Below are 18,371 nucleotides of genomic sequence, written 5' to 3' on the forward strand. Positions count from 1 at the left end.
GGATGATCTCCTTCACAAAGAACTACTATTGTACTCTGGGTTTTTTCCCCCTGGGTTTTTAGCAGAAATAAATAGGAGATAGCAGTCAGTTAACCTTGCCTGTCAGATCCCTGATAAAAATTGGGCATGGTGAAGGTGGTATTTGTCGTAAGTCACAACCTGATGGCCATTTTGGTTGCCCCTATTTCCCATACTCCCCATTCATGACGAATGAAGAGTGTGGGGCAGGAGCCAACTCCTAGTAGGTGGCAGGCAGATTCCCAGGAAAAGAAAGTATTCTGGAATGACCTTGGATTCTGATCTGACATGAACTTGAGTTTTCGAGAGGAATACATTCTATAATGATTTTTAAAAATAGGTTGCAGTTGTGTGATAATTTTGATGAACATTACTTTTATTGGTGGGTGCGGGGCAAGGTAGCAAGGAATCGTGTTTGGCCAGAGGAGCGCTTCTATATGTTTATTGTAAAATGCTGATGCACACATGCCCTAGTCCTCACCACTCTCTCTTACTTCTACCTAGTTCAGTTCACATTTTTGTCTTATTTCTCTGGTCCCTGTAGACATTTTAGTTTATTACCTTGGACTTCTATTCTACTGTCAAAGCCTCATCTTATTTCTCATAATACAGTCAACAAGTTTTTAAATTCTGGGACTCTGCGTGACAATGGACAAAGGAGCTTTTTTCCCTTCTTCTCAAGTCTGTAACCTTCCCTTCCTTGGGTAGGCTCCCAGATTCTTCTGGGAGCTATAGTGCAGCTTCTGCACCCATAGCTGCAGTAACATTTGGGGAATGCCTAACTTGAGCCAGCATCTGTGGTATGAGGAGGACTCATGTAAGAGATAGGTCTTAAGCCAAAGTCCATGAGGCTGTTAAAAATTTGGGCTCACCTCCACTTAGAGGGGTGGGATAGGGAGGGTGGGAGGGAGACGTAAGAGGGAAGAGATCTGGGGATATATGTATATGTATAGCTGATTCACTTGGTTATACAGCAGAAATTAACACGCCATTGTAAAGCAGTTATACTCCAATACTGATGTTAAAAATAAATAAATAAATAAATCATGTGTCCAAAAAAAAAAAGATTTGGGCTCACCTGACAGAATACTAGCAGGGGAGGCAAAGAGCTTTTCTTGTCCCACTTTTGCCACCAGCTTGACTTGTGACTTTTCTTAGCAAGTGACAGCACCTCTCTGGCACTCACTCTCTTCATTAGTAAAATTGAATTGGATACATCAGTGATGTTTCTTTTTAATATTTTTAAGTCAGGGCTAACTTTCTTCGAATCAAATCTTTCCCCAAATCGTAAAATAAAGGAAAGCAGTGCTGCTATGGTGAACATGGGAGCAGGCCCCTCCCCTCCCCCCTGTCTCTTTCCTCACATCGCCCTGCTCCAGCCCCGGGGAGGGTTACAGAGCACAGCTTTCAAATCACTCAGGGTGTGAAACATGGGAGCCGCTTTAAGTGACACATTAAATGTCCAGAGTTTGGGAAGGAAGGGAGGCTGACCTTGACACAATCCGCTGTGTGTCTGCTTTAAAGTTGTCACAGCTTTATCAGACATGTGCATAGCCAAAGATCTTAGTTTTTCTTTTTCTGTTCCTCTCTATATACTCATCGAAGAGTACCTTCATCTGATTCTATGAAGATATTAGGGGTATTCCAAATGAGTAGTCACTCTTGAGAGAAATAGAATCTGGGCGTTACTTATCACAGGTTACACTATTCATTTGTGAATGAGGGGCCGATCCTGGCCCATTTTTTGGCAATCAGTAAATGTTAGAAGAGATGGGTAACTGGATGTTAGAAGGAGGAAAGCAGTGATATGTTGAGGGCACACATTTTCAAGGTTAGAAGCATCTCGACAGAGGCAGCTAGGTTTGCATTGTGTATAGGTTGAAGGCCTCGTAGGTCCACCCACCATCACCTCAGATCCAGATATCTTAATGACCCTGGTAATGTTTTTGTTAATTTGAAGGATACATTGGACCATGCCAGTTTCTGCCTTTGGAAAATCAAAGTTTTCTTTTATCCCCACATGTTTTTCTTTGAAGGCAATGACATTGTGCAATGTGACCAGGGTGTGATCCAATTTGTGGATAAACTAATATTTTCTTGGTTGGCAACTGGGAAGGGCAATCATTATAATAATTATTATAACACAGCTAATATCTATTGAATGATGATAAAGTGTGAGAAACTGTGCAAACCTTTACATGCAGTATATTGTTTAATGTGCATCAAACCCTAGGGGTAGTATTTTTATTTTCGCCCCATTTGTATTTGAAGAAACTGCAGTTTAAAAACAGTGTATTGGAGAGGATTTGGCTAGACTGGATTGGAGATGCTTCCTCATATCACTGCTAAAGTTCTGGAAAGAGAATTCCAGAAGCTTGCAGCTGGTAGGCCAAATTAGATGTATTAGAATTGGCCCCCAACTGTGTTTGTTTGTTTTTAATTGAACTAGCGATTCAGGAGGGCTTAAACTTGGAGGACAACCCAGTACTGGTTTAAGCCTTGTCATATAGCTCAAGATGACAAACCCATTCCTGGAATTCTTTTTAGGAAGTTCCTGGTAAGTCTTGCAGAGGTTCATTCATTCCTTCAACAGATACTTATTGTGTGCCTGCCATATGGGAAGGTATTGAACTGGGAACTTTGGGCCAAACAAGGAACCACAAGCCACAATCCATGCCTACAAGGACCTTACAGTCTAGGAGGAGACAAGTCACATGCAAAGGGTAAAACTAAAAAAATGGAGTAAAATAATAAAGTGCGCTGATTATTTACTCCATACCACACATGTGCTTTGGAAGCTTTATGTCATTTTATCTTGAACACAACCTATGAGGTGGATGCAGTTATTATCCCCGTGTTGCTAACACACCATAGAGAACATAAGGGCTCTGTCCAAGGTCATACAGCTAACATGTCATGAAGCCTGCAGAGGCCCCACTCTTACCCTCTTGCTGCCTCCACAGTTTAAGTTGTAATAAAATTTAAAAATTTGAAAATTAAATTTCAGAGAATAGAAGTGTGACACATGCAGTAAGAAAATATTCAATAATATTCATAGAATTAAAGATGAAGAGGGAAAGTGTAATGGGTCAGCTGAGAATGAGGTGGGACGCAAAGGGAGTTGAGGAAGAAGAGAGGAAAGGAAATACCGGAGAGGGAGGGGGAGAAGGCAGAGTCCAGCATCACTAATCCAGGAAGAGATGCTTTGTCAGACAGGGATGTCACTGCGGAGACATCCATGGAGATGAGGATGGAGAAAAAGGCTTGGCTTTGGTTTTTAGGAGGTTTTTATTGACATTCAGGGAAGCTTTTGGAAGAGTACAGAAACAAAGGCAGATTGCATTGGGTACATTCTGAGTAGCCATTTATGTCTAAGTTGCCGATTCTAATAGTAGGGTAGCCCATCAGGCAACACAGTCGTGATCAGTGGGCCAAGGTGTGAGAAGTAACAGGGAATGAGGAGGTCTGCAGCAGACTGAGGTCAGTATCGCCTGATTTTTTTATCTTCCAAAAGAAGCCAGAAACCCTGAATTTTTGGTGTGATATTTCCTGATTTCTAAATGTTAGTTCAACTAAGAAAATAAAATAAAACACAGTTGAGGGCCCACTATAATACATCTGTGGGCTGAATTTGGCATACCAGCTGCAAGCTTCTAGAATCCTCCTTCCAGAAGTTTAGAAATAAAATGAGGAAACATCTCAAAGAAGAAGTAAGGTTAGGGATGGTTTAGGATTGCATTTGAGGAGTGTGTGTGTGTGTGTGTGTGTGTGTGTGTGTGTGTGTGTGAGTGAGTGAAGAGCTGCTTGTTTTTATTTTCTTGGGGTGGGTAAACATAAACTCACTAAGGAGGAGAAATAAAGACACCCAAAATATCGTAGAGAGTTGTCTGAAAAATTAAAGTGCCAGTGGCAGGAAATGGATTAAGAGGCCAATTATTAGAAAGATGAGAAGATGTAAACAGTGATCGGAAAGTGAAGAGAAGGAAATGAAGAGAGTCTCTCTTGAGGTGAGGACGTATTGTATGCTAAGTGCAGAGTCAAAAGGAGCCTGGAACCTAGAGAGGAACCTGGAAAAGTTTTGTGATAGCGGCTTAGGGAATAGGCAGTGGCAAGAGTATAGGGTGATTAGAATTGTAGAATAGCAGGGAGGACCCAGCTGACTTCCATTATCCATTAGTTTTAAGTGAGCATCTATTTATGTGATATAGATACAGTAGGAGATACAGATTTGAATAAGACTTAATTGATGCCTCCAAGAGCTTATCGTCTTACTTATGATCAGTAGCTCTAAACTGAACTGATTGATGGGCTAGTTTCCCAAATTACATTCATTCACTTGCTAGTCATCACTTTGCCATATCTGTGAATTATCTGTGTTATTATTTGCTCAATAGTTTTCTTTGAATCATCTCTTAATTTATATACGAAAATAGAAAAATGAAAATAGAAGTGAAAAATGAAGCCATATATCATTACTTGCATTGTTGTATTTTTCCAAATATTCATTTTTAGAACATACAAAACTACTTGACATTTTGTCAGAAGTTCATCTCTATTCCACCTAAAATAATCTTGTATCTTACTAATAGAACGTATACCGTGTCTTAGGAAAGATAGAACTGGTTAGTTGGTAGAATTCTTTAGGTCATTCAAAGCAAGAATTTTTCCACATTAGAATAACTGCACTATGGCCTTGGTTTTTTATTCAGGCAGGTCAGCTTCGATGGCCTGATCTGAATAAAATGGATAAAGGCAGGCACCTCTTTGTCTGACAATTTTAAAATAATGCTATTTGAATAACGAGAAGTTAGAGAGCCTTCCAAATTAATCTAGTCTGGAAAAAACCAAAAATGCCATCAAGTAACAGGACAGTTTGCATATAAAACACAAAGGTTGGCAGATTAGGTGAAAGGTCAGTTCAGCAAAAAAAAAATGTCAGACAATCTCATAACATAGGTAACAGAGGACGGAACTTGGAAACTACTATTGGATTCTCAGAAAGAGCTGAGTTTGTTGGCAATGCGTAAATATCATCACGATTTTCTGTGGCTGTTCATTTTGGTGGCTACTTCTTTATGCTGAGTCTCCAAAATTTGATTTAAAAGACACTGAAGAGGCTGTCTTCCTGAGAAAGATTTACTTTGCAGCAGTTTTACTTTTTTTTTTTTCTTCTTAACTGATCTGAAGGGGAGAAATGTACTTCCTTCACCTTGTTTCCCCGTCTCACCCATTCCATCCCTGAACCAAATCTCTGAAATGGAAAAAAACAAGAAGCCAAGGCCTCTTGCAAGAGCAGTGGTACATAAAGACAGGGTTTACAGCGAGTCCATCATCATGAATGATTAAAGGAGGACCAGCAGCTAAAGCATGACTTGTACAAATAGAGTTGCTCAAAGGTTCACGCAGGTAGGACCTGCCTTGGAGCAGATTACTGTCCAGGAAAACATTTCAGCCCGTTCCGGCCTTGGGAGCACAGGTGAGTCTGGGGATGCAGTATCAGGCCAGTGTGTTCACAGAGCCATGATGTTGAAACTGTGGGGCATCTCAAAAACTTCCAGCATGTGCAGTACCGGGAATTTGCAGCCTTCTTAATACATCTTTCATCTGTATTTTAAGTGCAGGGAGTTGTGCAAAATATCATTCTATCCAAGTAGCTTGCAACATACATCACAGTCTTATTGCCTTAGGCTAGTGCAGATTATAAGCTCTGCATGCATTTAAGAGAGGCTTCCTATTTTCTATGAGCTCTTCACTGTAGCCTTGCAAATAACTGAGGCCAAAGGCATTTCACAGAGCATTGTGGGCTAATAATCAAGGATATCTATTGATGCTTGGCCACAATGTTTTCGGTTTCGTCTTTCTGCAGTGTTGTTTTCTGACTGCTTTCACCTCTCTCCTAAGTCTCCCCCTTAACCCACATGCTATATATACAATTTTAATACTTTTATTAAATTTTAAAAATTTAATAATTTAAAAAATTTTTCAGCAATTTGCATTGCTGAAATCCAAGTGGGCCTATGACAAAACTTGCCTTCCCTTCCAAACAATATAATTCTCTCCCCCACTATAAGCTCCATTAATTGAATCATTGATTCTGGCTTGCTGGTAAGGACCAATTCTTACAACAAATGTATCCCATTTCCTGCTAGTGGTAACTTTCATTCTTCCTGGAATAGCAGGCAACATTAATTTTGCATCGGACCTAGGAGTCTCAGGAAGCTGGAATTATAGGCACCATCGTCCCGCCCTTTTCCTCCTCAAAATAAAATGAAATAAAATAAAACAAGCAGCTGCCCAGTGGTGAGGCTTGAGGGATGGATAATGACAAAGAAGAGAAAAAGGCATTAATTTCAGGATGGGGGCAGCTGCCCGGCACTATCTCCCTTTGGATTTTGGTTCTTATAGCATCACGGTGAGTTATTAATATGTATGGTCCGTACTTTATAAAAACATTATAAATCGATGCAGAAGTCTGGTGTTTGGGTTTTCCTTTATAGCTTTCATTCTTCTTCCCAGAATTATCTCATTTTGATCGGGAAACTTCTGCATAAAAAACACACATGGAGAACTCACATTTCCATACCATAAATATTAAAAGGGGGTTAAGCTTTACAGTTTCTTCTCCCACCCCAATGGGAGGAAATTTAGCCTTCTAATCAGGGGACCATTCTTAATGTTCTTTTTATTCGCAAGCCAAAAGGTAAACTTTAACTTGCCGTATGAAATTGTACTGTGTAGTTCCTTTCATTTATGTAAATTGTGAAATGCTTGGCTATGCCATGTCTTTTGTATGAAGCTTCTACTAAAAAATCTTAGCAGTTATCTGAGCTGTTAAGAATAGTTGGTCGGCTTATTTTTTAAGGGTCAAATCCAAGTCCAGACCTTTTTAAGGCTCGTGATTAAAGTACTTTTTGCTGGATAATTATAAAGTATGGATTCGTCACAGTGTGGATTCATCACAGTGACTCTGTAGCAGACAGAAAAGGGAAATGAAACTAGCAAACTTAATGTCTCCTTAGTAGCTTTTTAGCTTCTGAGCAGCTTCCTATCTCCCGTTTATTGTCATTTTTGTTAGCATAAAAAAGTCGTCATAAATTTCGGTTCCCATGGAAATAGAAAGGAATGCGTGAGCTATTTCATTTGGGGATACTGTCTGCTAACCACGCAGTCTCTGCAGTTGTACTTCGTGATGGGAAATGTACATGCTAATTGGTGCTTTTTTTTCTTATTTCAGGAAACCTGCCCTATGAATATAAAATAGTGATTGCTGGGAATCATGAACTGACATTTGATAAGGAATTCATGGCAGACCTTGTTAAACAGGACTACTACCGTTTCCCCTCTGTGTCCAAATTGAAACCAGAGGACTTTGACAACGTTCAGTCCCTCCTGACAAACAGTATTTACTTACAAGACTCGGAGGTAACAGTGAAGGGATTCAGGATATACGGTGCACCTTGGTAAGTGTTCATTCCAGCAGTCTTCCCCTCTGTTTTTTTAGCTCAGCACTCAGAAAGCATGGTTCTGGCTTAGGTGCCTTAAACCAAAAGGATAAAGATGAAGAGAAACCTTTTGGCTGTATTTAGAACATAACACATATTTTGGCACTGCTGCAAAACACGATGCTTGTTGTTTTCATTGTGATGCAGATTTCTTTAGGCAAGGTCAACGGGAGCATGGCTTTGGTAGATACGTGTCTGTTTGTGTGACCGGGGCTGCATGTGTGTCTGTGGGACACGGAAGGATTTGGTGGAAGGTCACTGTGTTACCCTTCATGCAGATTCAGCCACTCTGAACATTCCATCAGCCTACGTGACTCGTTCCCTTCTCGTTTTACATTGGAAGCACTCATAAAATATCTTGCTTACATTAGAGTTTCTCAAATCTTGCTACACATCAGAATCACCTGACCAACTCTGAAGAAATACAGATTTTGAAGCCATATCCCCCTGAGACTCTGATTCTCCTTCCTGAGGTGGAGCCCAGTGACCTGTATTTTTAAAGCTCCCCACACAAGACTGAAGCACAGACAGTTTGGAAGTTACTGGTTGAGAGCTCAGTCCTAGAATTCTCAGTACTGAAATTCTCAGCTCTAGAAAACTCGAAGCAGGTGTGTATTCCTTGGGACCAGACAAGGAAACATTTTGACCTTGGCTCTATCAGTTGTCAGTTGTCTGGATTTGAAGAAGTTAATTCATAGAGAAGGAACCTCAGTGAAAATAATACCTACTTTTAGAGGGTTATTATGCGGATTAAATTAGGTGATACTTGCAATGGATTGAGAAAAGCGCCTGGTGATTTGCTTAGAATAACAATTACCATTTTTGAGGCCTTAGCTCTGCCACGAGATATTTATGGGAACTTGAGCAAGTCACTTAGCCTCTAGAGCCAGTTTTTTCATCTCTAAAATGGGAGTGTTAGATCAGAAGATCAGCAGCAGAGGAGTCTTGGATTTTTCTTTATTTGCTTTCTTACTTTTTGAGAGCCCTGTGTGTATATAGAGCAGGAAAACTAACCTTTACTCACTTAACCTGGAAAAGTATCCCAGTCCTGCCTTAGGAGTTGCGGATAAGGCTGGAAAAGGACAGAGTGAATTCAGATTGGCCACCCCACTCAACAGTTTGGATTGTCTTCTGTAAAAGAGAAAGTTGAGATATTTCCTGTCATTTGGTTTTCTAGCCAAATTTGGTTTTCATCAGTCCAGAAGGACTGATGAGTGGATACAGGAAGTATATTTCCATTTAAAATCAACCTGACCGTGATTCTGAACTCTTAATTGAGTACTTAACCAAATGTCAGGCACAAGGTCCTTTATACCTATTATCTCATTTTCTTCAAGCTACCTTTAAGAGACAGCCACTATTGTGATTCTCATCTGGGAGATGAGAAAACTCGGGCACAGGAAGGTTAAGTAACTGCTCAGGAATCACACGGATTCTAAGTGGTAGCATCCTAATTTCAGTCTGGCTGCAGGGTACATGGTATGCCTGAGGTGGTGGTGGTGGTAGTGCTGTGGTAATTGGTGGTTATAATCTGCAGTGTTTATATCCAGCTTTATGAATGCACGTCAATTAGTTCTTTTTATATGGGACAAGGTGGTAAAGGGCAAGAGAACAAACAGCAGAAATTAGCCCTCTCAAACAATAATCTGAAAGCTGATCTTGGGGTAATGTAGGATGTCGATATCAGCATTTCTGGGTAAAGGGCAGGAGAGAGAGCACTTTTTCAGCTTCACGGCTCACTTCTTAATGACTATGCGGTAGTTGAGAAATGACCTCTAATTGGTAGAGAAACTCTACTTGGAGTTGAGATGATTTTTTCAATGATTTAAGATGATTTTTGAAAAATATTCAGAGCCCAGAACATTTAAGCCCATTCCTGAACAGACAGGACTTTCAGAGGTTCCCTGGATTGATGGTCGTTGCTGTGATGACAGCAAGCTTCCTCCATTATGTGAACAGGTCCAGATCTGTTTAGGATAGGGTTTAGCTCAACCAGATTATGGCTGTGATGCATGAGGGAGTGATTTTGAATTTCGAGGCAGATCGTGTAGCATCTCAAGAAATAACAAAACATAATAGTTCCAACATGGGAAGTGATGGGGCGTAATTTGGTTTTGGTGGTGGTACAAACTTCGGACAAAGTTTATGTCTGAACTGGATTGATCTCATTCAAAATGTTTTATTTTAATATTGGAGAAACTGGTAAAGTCAAGAAAACACTCAGCATTAGTCTTCTAAAATGTTACCCTGAAGTTGTTTTTTACACACAGTTTATTGGGATTTCTAGAAAGTTTGAACTATTTCCTTTCTTTTTACAATGAGGGAGATCGTTAAATGGAATTTATCTCACCCATAGGAATTGTTGATACTTTGTCTTTTTACCAAGAATACAGGGGTTGATGAAAAGGAAATTGCAATTTTGTCATATTTTTATGATGAAAATTAGTATTAATATTTAAAAATAATAATTAAAATAGTTAAAAAAATAATATTCTCAGAACTGCTGTAATCTGAACATTGATTTAGGAATGCCTATGTTAGCATTTCTATGCAAGGAGAACAGATTTTCCCATTTCTACTACTTATTTATTCAGCCTTGGGACCTTGGGCATTTTTCTGAATGTCTCCATGCCTCCGTTTTCTCATCTCTAAAGTGAGAAATAGCAATATTACTTCTCTCTCATGGTTGTTATAAGTGAGTTAATGCATGCAGAAGACTTCCTGGCATAGAGTAAGTACTGGATAAGTGTTAGCTATTACTGATGTAGCAGGGTTGGTGTTTCCAATGTACTTTGTACCTTTGTCCACCTTCACATGGAGACAATTGCACTAGGAGTCAGATGGGCTGGCTTCTAGCCTTAGTTCAGTCTGCTGATTGCACAACAAATCCCTTCTCTATTTTGTAAAACAGGGGTAGTGAGGTCTGCCCCACTCTCTCTCTGATGCCACTCACTTCAATAGTCACCAAAATTAGAATCTTTAAAGAGCATACATATTTGTGGGCATGCTTGATTATTTTAATATCTTGTACAATTTTTAGCTTCTTTCACTATTAAGAATTTGACTGGAAGCAAATCTGGGGGGGGTGGAATTTATACTAGAGCTGCTACTCGTCTCCTATGAGACATAAGGATTTTCCATCCTAAGATTCACACATAGGTGGACATCTGCTTAGTAACCCATCAGATACTCCAACTCCAAAATAATGTGAATGGTTTTAACTTTGATTTCCATGCTTTTCCTGTAACTTTTCTGGAGGGAATATTAAGTTCTGATTTACTGATATTGCTAGTGGTTTTCATTTAAAAACAGAAATCAAAATAAGAACCTTGATACTAAGGATTTCCATCCTGTCACAGGTTTCTCAAAAGTAATTACCATCTCTGTGATAAACCGTAATGGAAAAGAATATAAAAGAAGAACGTCTATATGTGTATCACTGAGTCACCTTGCTGTACAGCAGAGATTGCCACAACTTTGTAAATCAGCTAGACTTCAATCAAAAAAAAAAATTTTTTTTTAAGTAATTGCTGTCTGACCAGGGAGAGAGCTTATTAACTCCTGTATTTACAAAATGTGGATTGTGACTCAGTTTCACTCTAAACAAGGTGTATTAGCTCATATTCATTACATGTTTATAACTTGTAGCACCGCTGAAAGCTTCCTAAAGACCAGAGAGAATTAACGCAGCGTCTCCTAACTTACAATTTAGGAGGAATTTGTATGTGGAAAATAACTTACAACAATCCTAAGCAGTCGTGTGTTTGCAATTGGAGCACACTGTCGTGCCAATTAGATCGGCAAAGAAGAGGGTTTGGATGTGGTTTGATGGGTCTGGGAAAATCCAACGGTCTACACTGAAGAAGTTGTAAATGGGGTGCCTTATCCTGGAAGAAAGGTGCTCCCTTGGAAGGAAGGCAAGAGTTGACCCGTTCTCAAGGGGCAGCCCGGCCTCAGGAGGCCTTCCACCCGGTTCTGTGGCTTCTGTATGTATTCCTTCGGCACCTCATTCTTCCAAGAATCGTGAAGAAAGGAGTCAGGCGTGATGTATTGTCATGGGACTAACAGTTCAGTCACAGTTTTTCTTAACTTCTCCTATTACACTTTTCCCTCCCTCTCTGGGGGACAGAAGAGGGTCTTGTGTGGCCTAGCAGTTAGATCTGCCCAGGACTTCGCTCTCATAGCAGCACAGCTCGTGGATTTCTTGTATCCCTTGTGTTGATTTTTTGCCACCGAGGTGCTTCCTGATCTCCCTTCGTGATCACTTTCAGCTTTCGATCCCAAAAATGTCTTTTCCAAAGGCTGACTGTGGTCAGAAAAAGGAGACAACATTCTAATCTGTCAAATATCAACCACTGATATTTGTGCTAATTCACTGCTTGTCTGGTCAGGGTGGAGGGGAGGTGGCGTTTTGAAATCATCTCTGTATTTTTGGTTACTGGATCTGTAGCCAGCATTTTAGTGCAAGTAGATTTCCATAAACTCACTCGTGGGACTGGGCATTTAAAAATCGACTAGCCCCTTCTTTTTTCTGATTTCAGTTGCTCTTTGGCTACTAAGATGCTTATGTAGAAAAAAAAATCCAGGTGCAAACGGATCAGCAGCCAAGCCACAAAAAGTAAAAAAAGTCTGTCTTGCTCCGACCTGAGCGTGGCAGTTGTATTGTTCAGCAGTGCACCTTGTTCCCCTCCTGAACAGAAACGCAGAGCTAGTCTCCTGTGACTTTTAATGAATATGAGCGGGGCTTTCCAATGTCCAGGAATTTGATCTCTACGCTGACCAAGGGGTCAGGAACAAAGAGCACACTTTCTCATGTTAGAGTAGACCCAGGTGTAATTTGTCAGATTTAGTAATTGTAGAGGAAGTGCCTTAACTTCTGCAGCAGGAAAATTAGATCGAGCCTAGGCAGCGTAATTCTAAAATGGCTGAAATAGCAAGAGAAAGTCCATTGAGCTGCATTTTCAAAGGAAGTGTGTGCAGGGTATTTTTTTTTTTCCTTCCTCTCTCCCCCTCATTTGGGATCATCAACATGTTGACTTTGTCCATTCCTTCAGATGTAATTTTCTCAGCGTTTTTCAAAGTGGGAGTTAAGCATTGATTCCACTCTCTGCAGCCATTATAATTGTGTTTGCATCCAAACAGCTACAAGGTTGCTCACGTTTCCTTGTTCTGATCAGCACAATGGTTCTGTAAGCTTACCCTGTCAGAAAGCGTCAGATATTTTTATTTCCAACTATAAGGTTTGTAATGCATCATGTATTTCGCTGACAGTCTTCAAGTTCTTGCACTAGCGAAAAAATTAACAGCAGATACTGAGTGAGAGGATGAGAAAACCAATTGGCAACTCATGATAGAATTCAGATCTGGGGATGGGTGGAATGGGCTCATTTATTTTATTTTCAAGTCATACTTAGTAATTAACTTGGGCCAAAAAGAAAAAAAGGGAAGAAGAAGAAGAAAAGAAAGAAACATCTCCACGTTCAGCAGGAAAGTCCTTTCACACTAAAGAACAGGACTGTACGAACAAGACTGATTCTGTGCCACGATTTCAGGGATTCCAGCTTTTATTCAGGAGGGCTCAGGAAGGTATTGGCACAGAAACAGGTCTGTGTGTGTGTGTGTTAAACAAATACGCACTCTCCTTCTACATGATTCTGTTCCAGGGCCCAGGCTAACGTTTCATTTTTCTTGGCGTGAGGCCCACGGACTCTCCCATTCTGAAACCTGTGGCGGGTCTGTCCTGCTCTAGAATTACAGGCTCTGTTTACATTTTCGCCTGCCTCAGAATGCAGCTGACTGCTCTGAAAGCTGCACGGGATCAGCTTCATTTCTGGTTTAACAACCGCGCTGTTTATTTGGAAAAGGAGAAAGCAAACCCTGTCCGCCTGCTTCCTACCTCCCATTGCTAGCCATATCAGTACATACCTTGGCAAAAGCTGGTTTATGTGGAGTTTAGGACGTTGGAGGCAACTCATACCTTTCCGCCTGCTTGTCGTGTGCCTTTAGCTGATGTGTTGGTGATGGTCGTATAGACGAATGTGGAGGGGGGTATAGAAGTGTTCCTGGGCATTCAGTTATGCTTAATATCAGCCATTGGCATAATTTAAATTTTTGCCTGCACATTCTGAGAGACCAACTCAATTAGCAAACGACGATAGTAAACTTCTATTTGGATGATATATTTCACTTAGAGAGCTTGTACATGTGTTATCTCCTTTGGGCTTCACAACAATTCTAAATAATTAAAACTTAAAACCAATTCTAAACAATTCAAAGGCAAAGGGCATGTATTCATAATAATTATTAATACTAGCCAGCATTTACAAGTGCTTGTACGTCGTGACAGTGCTGCCTGGTGTTGCCTCCTATTGACAGAAGAAACCAAGGTCGAGTTTTGGCAGAAAAGGCGACTTGCCCAAAGTTAGTTTGGGGAGAAATAGGACTAGAATCCCGCCTTCCTTTGCTGAGCTCTTGAGGCTGAGCTGGGATATCCTAGTAACCGCACATGTCACTCTACTCCTTGACCTGAGGCAACTCAGGAAGTGGCCACTTAGAAGCCTTGGCTGTTCCCATCTAGTTGCAAAAAGGACACACAGAAATCCAGGCCAGTCCTCTCAGGAGCTCTCAGGCTTCAGTGATGGGGTGCTTGAAGCGGGGGGACAATGGGATGTTGGGGGGACAGAACAAAAGAATGATCTTCTGCACGGTGTGCTCCAGAGCCTAGGGTTTAAAAAATGAGGATCTATACCTGTGCGTCATAAGACATGGATCAGCTCCTCTGGTGTTTCTGTTCCATGGCGACAACTTCCGTTTCCTCTGCACACACGTTAGAGGGGCAAGTATCGGGTGTACATGGCTATTTCCCTCTGAAGCACCACGGAACAGTTGAGAGACACGGCAGCCCCGGCACGTGCACCGAGAAGGAAGTGCTGACCGTGCTTCCCCACGGAAGTCGGGCTGGTGTGGTCCCACACACCATGCTGCAGGCAGACCTGGACTTCCACGATGAGACCCTGCCGGCTCGCTGCTGGGTGTTCTTTCATTTTCTCATGTTACACTGACAGGTTCCTTTTTAACCCAGAGTTGCTGCTGGGGGAGGGAAGGAGAGGATACAGTGGCTCTAAGCTCCACAAGGGCGGGGACCCTGTCAGCTTTGTTCTCCATGCATACCCTAGGCCAGCCCAGGGCCTGGCACACAGTGGGTGCTCAGTCTGTTTCTGCTGAATGAATGAATGAGGGTGGTAGTGGTAAAGATGTGTCTGTGGCTGCCTGACTGAAGGCCCACACCTATGAGACACCCAGTTGCAAAGAAAAAACATTTCCAAGACAAGATCGAGCATAGCCATGAATCTGCAAGGACAGCTAGAGTTGGTAGAGCAAAGTGGAACCAAACAAAGCACTAACCTACGTCCCTGAGCTCTTCATGAACATGTCTAGATCCTTCCCGAACATTCGGAAAGATAGAGTGCACGGCATCTCTCCAGGTGAGCATGGTCAGGGAGCAGCGGGACAGACCTACCTAGAAGGCAGCGAGAATTTTCAAAGAAAGGCTCAAACGGTATTTTTAGACTCTTAATTGTCATTTCTGTACCTCATTTGCCTTGTCCCCATGCTCTGAGTAGATACAGAAATTTCTGTTAGATTTGGAGACTACGTCTTCAAGCTACAGTAAAAGCAGCCAGTGTAAAGTGTGAGTTTGGTTGGAAGCTAAACCGAGTGGGCCCTCAGAATGTCCTTCGGACGTTAGAAACCAGTTATTAAACATGTAGTATTCTCTTTTCTCAATGGTTGAGTTCTCAATGGTTGAATTCTTTGAGTTGAATTAAAGCCATACAGATTCTGTACCATTTATTTTCAAGCTATTTGGCAAACATGTATTTCTTATTTAATCCTTTGAATTGTAAGTGTAATGTGAATTTCTGCAGATGTTACCAGGTGGTGAGCCCACTGGCGTCCCTTTGACAGTTGTGACCCATATTTGCCGGGTTCCAGGCACTGCTGCTGCTCTGCCTTCCTGCATACATTTACCCTATAGCTCAGGTGTGCTCACAAGGAAGTCCAGGTAACTACACAGGTAGGCTCCTTGAATCCTCCTGATGATCCGTAGTGAGGGTGAATGGGCTTCGGAGCCCACAGCTTGGAGGTTGCCACTTCTACCTAGTGCTCCGTTTTTGCCGGGAAACTCACCTGCGTGGCCTCAGGTCGCCCCTTTGCCCTTTTTGGTGAGTCTGCCTGCTGCCAGAGTTGTTTCACAACAGAGTCACGGTGATCAAAGCCGTGCTGTGTTCTGCGCTCGACAGGGGAAAGGCCCTGGGCCCTTCTAGGCTGCTCTGTAAGAGGGCCATCAGAGGATGTCACTCAGCTTCCCAGAGAGTCACCTGTATGCCCGTGGGGGGCTTGTTGGGAGACAGGACTAAAACATGCTGTGCTCAGGGACCTCCCTCTGACAGTGAAGGGTTTGTTGAAACTGGCTGAGCTCTTCTTGCTGATTCCCTCTTTCCTTAAAACATCAGTTCCTCAGGTTAACAAACTTCTGGCTGGGCCTCCCCAGCAGGGAGACACCCCCTGAAAGGTCTGGTCCTCGGGCTGGACATAGCTTAAACAGCTGCAGCCCTGTTCTACCTACTGTCGGGGGAAGCAGTGTGTGTATAGAGGCCGCAGGCTTTAGCCTTTAGAAGCAGCTGTCCCCAGTGAGCTTGCGTCTCATTTTTATCATTTAGAACTCATTTACCTTCTTAAGCAAGTTGTTTCATCTCTGAGCCACAGTTTCATCTGTGAAATGGGTATACAAAGAATAACAACTACTATTCCTTAAGCATCACCCACATACAGGTATTTTACGTAAAATAGTTTTTAAGCCTCACAGCCACCCTGTAAAGAAAGTAATACTTCCCCCATTTGGGAGATGATAAAATTGAAGTTTTATGATGAAAATAGAGAAGTTAAACAACTACACAAGGACACTCATTTCCTAAGTAGCAGAACTGGAAGTCTAACCTCAAAGCCTTAATTTTTTCACTGCTCTGTGTATGTTTCGTGGGATTAAAATGCGATCATGTATGTTAAGTTCCTGGCACTCAGTAAATGCTCAATAAATATTATTTTCTTCCCTGGAAAGTAATAGTTATATAGTTTTGTGATGGCTCTTTTTGTTTGTTTGTCTGTCTGTTTTCTTGTCTTTTTTTATGGTGGTATATCAGGGTGGAAGGGGAGAAGCAAAAAGGGACAGAAAGGAGGTGAATAAAAAACTTAGTCTAGGAAAATAGTTACCCCTATGTGTGTGTGTGTGTGTATGTGAGGGAGGTGGGGAGAGAAAAGAATTTTTAAAAGCAAACATTGTATGGTTTCATTGCACAGCAAGTTGCTAATGATCTGGATAAGTGGAAACCATTTAGGAAAGGAACCCCATATATCGGCAGCATGTGGTCAAAGGACGTGGAAGAGTGAATAGATGTCTGTTAAATGAAGACATATGGGGCATTTTAAGGTCACTTACATGGAGCATCATTTTAAATGTATGAGTAACGCTTGGTACTGGTTCTCACCCAGGAAAAAAATAAAGGTAATCTTGGATGGGAACTATAAATTGAAAGTGGAATGTTCCGTGAGGGCTGCTCAAACAGGAAGTTAGTGGCAAATCAGAAAGCTTTTGGATTAGCAGAATGTGTCTGCATTCTGTGAAGAGCAGAAAAAATGAGTTTGAAAATCTGCTTTAATTCAGGAGAGGATATAGGAAGATTGTTTTGCACAAATATTAGAAAAGATCAGCTAGGTTAAAGTGTAAATACGATTACCGTTACTAACAATGTCCAAGTATGAAATGTGCAGCAAAAAATGAAAAATAAATGAAGAAAAGCACCTGGTATATAAAACCTAATGTCTGGCATGGTAGGTTTAGGATGGATCACATTTTTTTAAAAAAGCAGTGCTAACAGGGAGATCAGCTCGGTGCTTTGTGACCACCTAGAGGGGTGAGATAGGGAGGGTGGGAGGGAGACCCAAGAGGGAGGAGATCTGGGGATATATGTATATGTATAGCTGATTCACTTGGTTATAAAGCAGAAACTAACACACTATTATAAAGCAATTATACTCCAATAAAGATGTTTTTTTAAAAATTTAATTTATTTAAAAAACAGTGCTAAAATTTCATAGAACCTACAGTAAATCAACATTGAAGACTAAGTAAAACCAATGCTATGTGTGTAAAGGAAAAAAAAGAGGTCAGAGCTGACACACTGATTTTCCACCTTCTCCTAAAATTTGTTATGAACTTCTTTTACATATGATGTACAAAATGATGGCATATAAAACTAAGTGCCTCTGATGCCTGCCTGGCTCTATAACTGGAGATGACTTTCTCTCACTACATTTCAAGCTACTTTATGCAATGAAATGACGGGACATATCAATTTAAATTCTAAATCCAGTAAGGTATGCTGACTTTCCGTGCCACACAAGACTCCATAAGCGATGGGAAGTAGCTTAAAGCATCATAATTCCAGAAATAGGATTATCAAAAACAGAAACTAGGGAAAAAAAAAGTTTTTATTGTCTTATTGATTTAAAAGTCCAACCCCTCAAATCACTAGGCCATAACTGGGGCCTCTATTTTCATTTTCAATCAAGAATTAATAGAAAAAACCTTCTTGCTTTGATCTTTTCAGAACGAAATAAAAGCTGCTAGACTAAAACCTAATCAGAAATGGTTGATGGAAAAACTAGTTGGAAACAGGCTGTTGGGCTATTATTAGCCACCTCCCCACTTTTTTTTTTTCTTTCCTTGGGTGTTATGACTTAAGGGGAGAAATTGTGGAAAGGACATTTGTTTAAGAAATTCAACTCAAATTC

At 41.1% G+C, this 18,371-nt stretch overlaps 1 protein-coding gene across 2 annotated transcripts in view; it reads left to right on the forward strand.

The window, feature by feature from the left end:
- The window catches only part of MPPED2 (metallophosphoesterase domain containing 2), a 181,777-nt gene that overhangs the window by 89,592 nt on the left and 73,814 nt on the right, over positions 1-18,371 (forward strand). For both annotated transcript variants that reach the window (XM_060157737.1, XM_060157738.1), the window contains one exon: positions 7,253-7,478. In XM_060157737.1, coding sequence (XP_060013720.1) covers positions 7,253-7,478 — 226 coding nt within the window. The remainder of the gene's footprint in view (positions 1-7,252; positions 7,479-18,371) is intronic.

Source organism: Lagenorhynchus albirostris, chromosome 9 (genome assembly GCF_949774975.1).
Source record: "Lagenorhynchus albirostris chromosome 9, mLagAlb1.1, whole genome shotgun sequence".
Lineage (NCBI taxonomy): Eukaryota > Metazoa > Chordata > Mammalia > Artiodactyla > Delphinidae > Lagenorhynchus > Lagenorhynchus albirostris.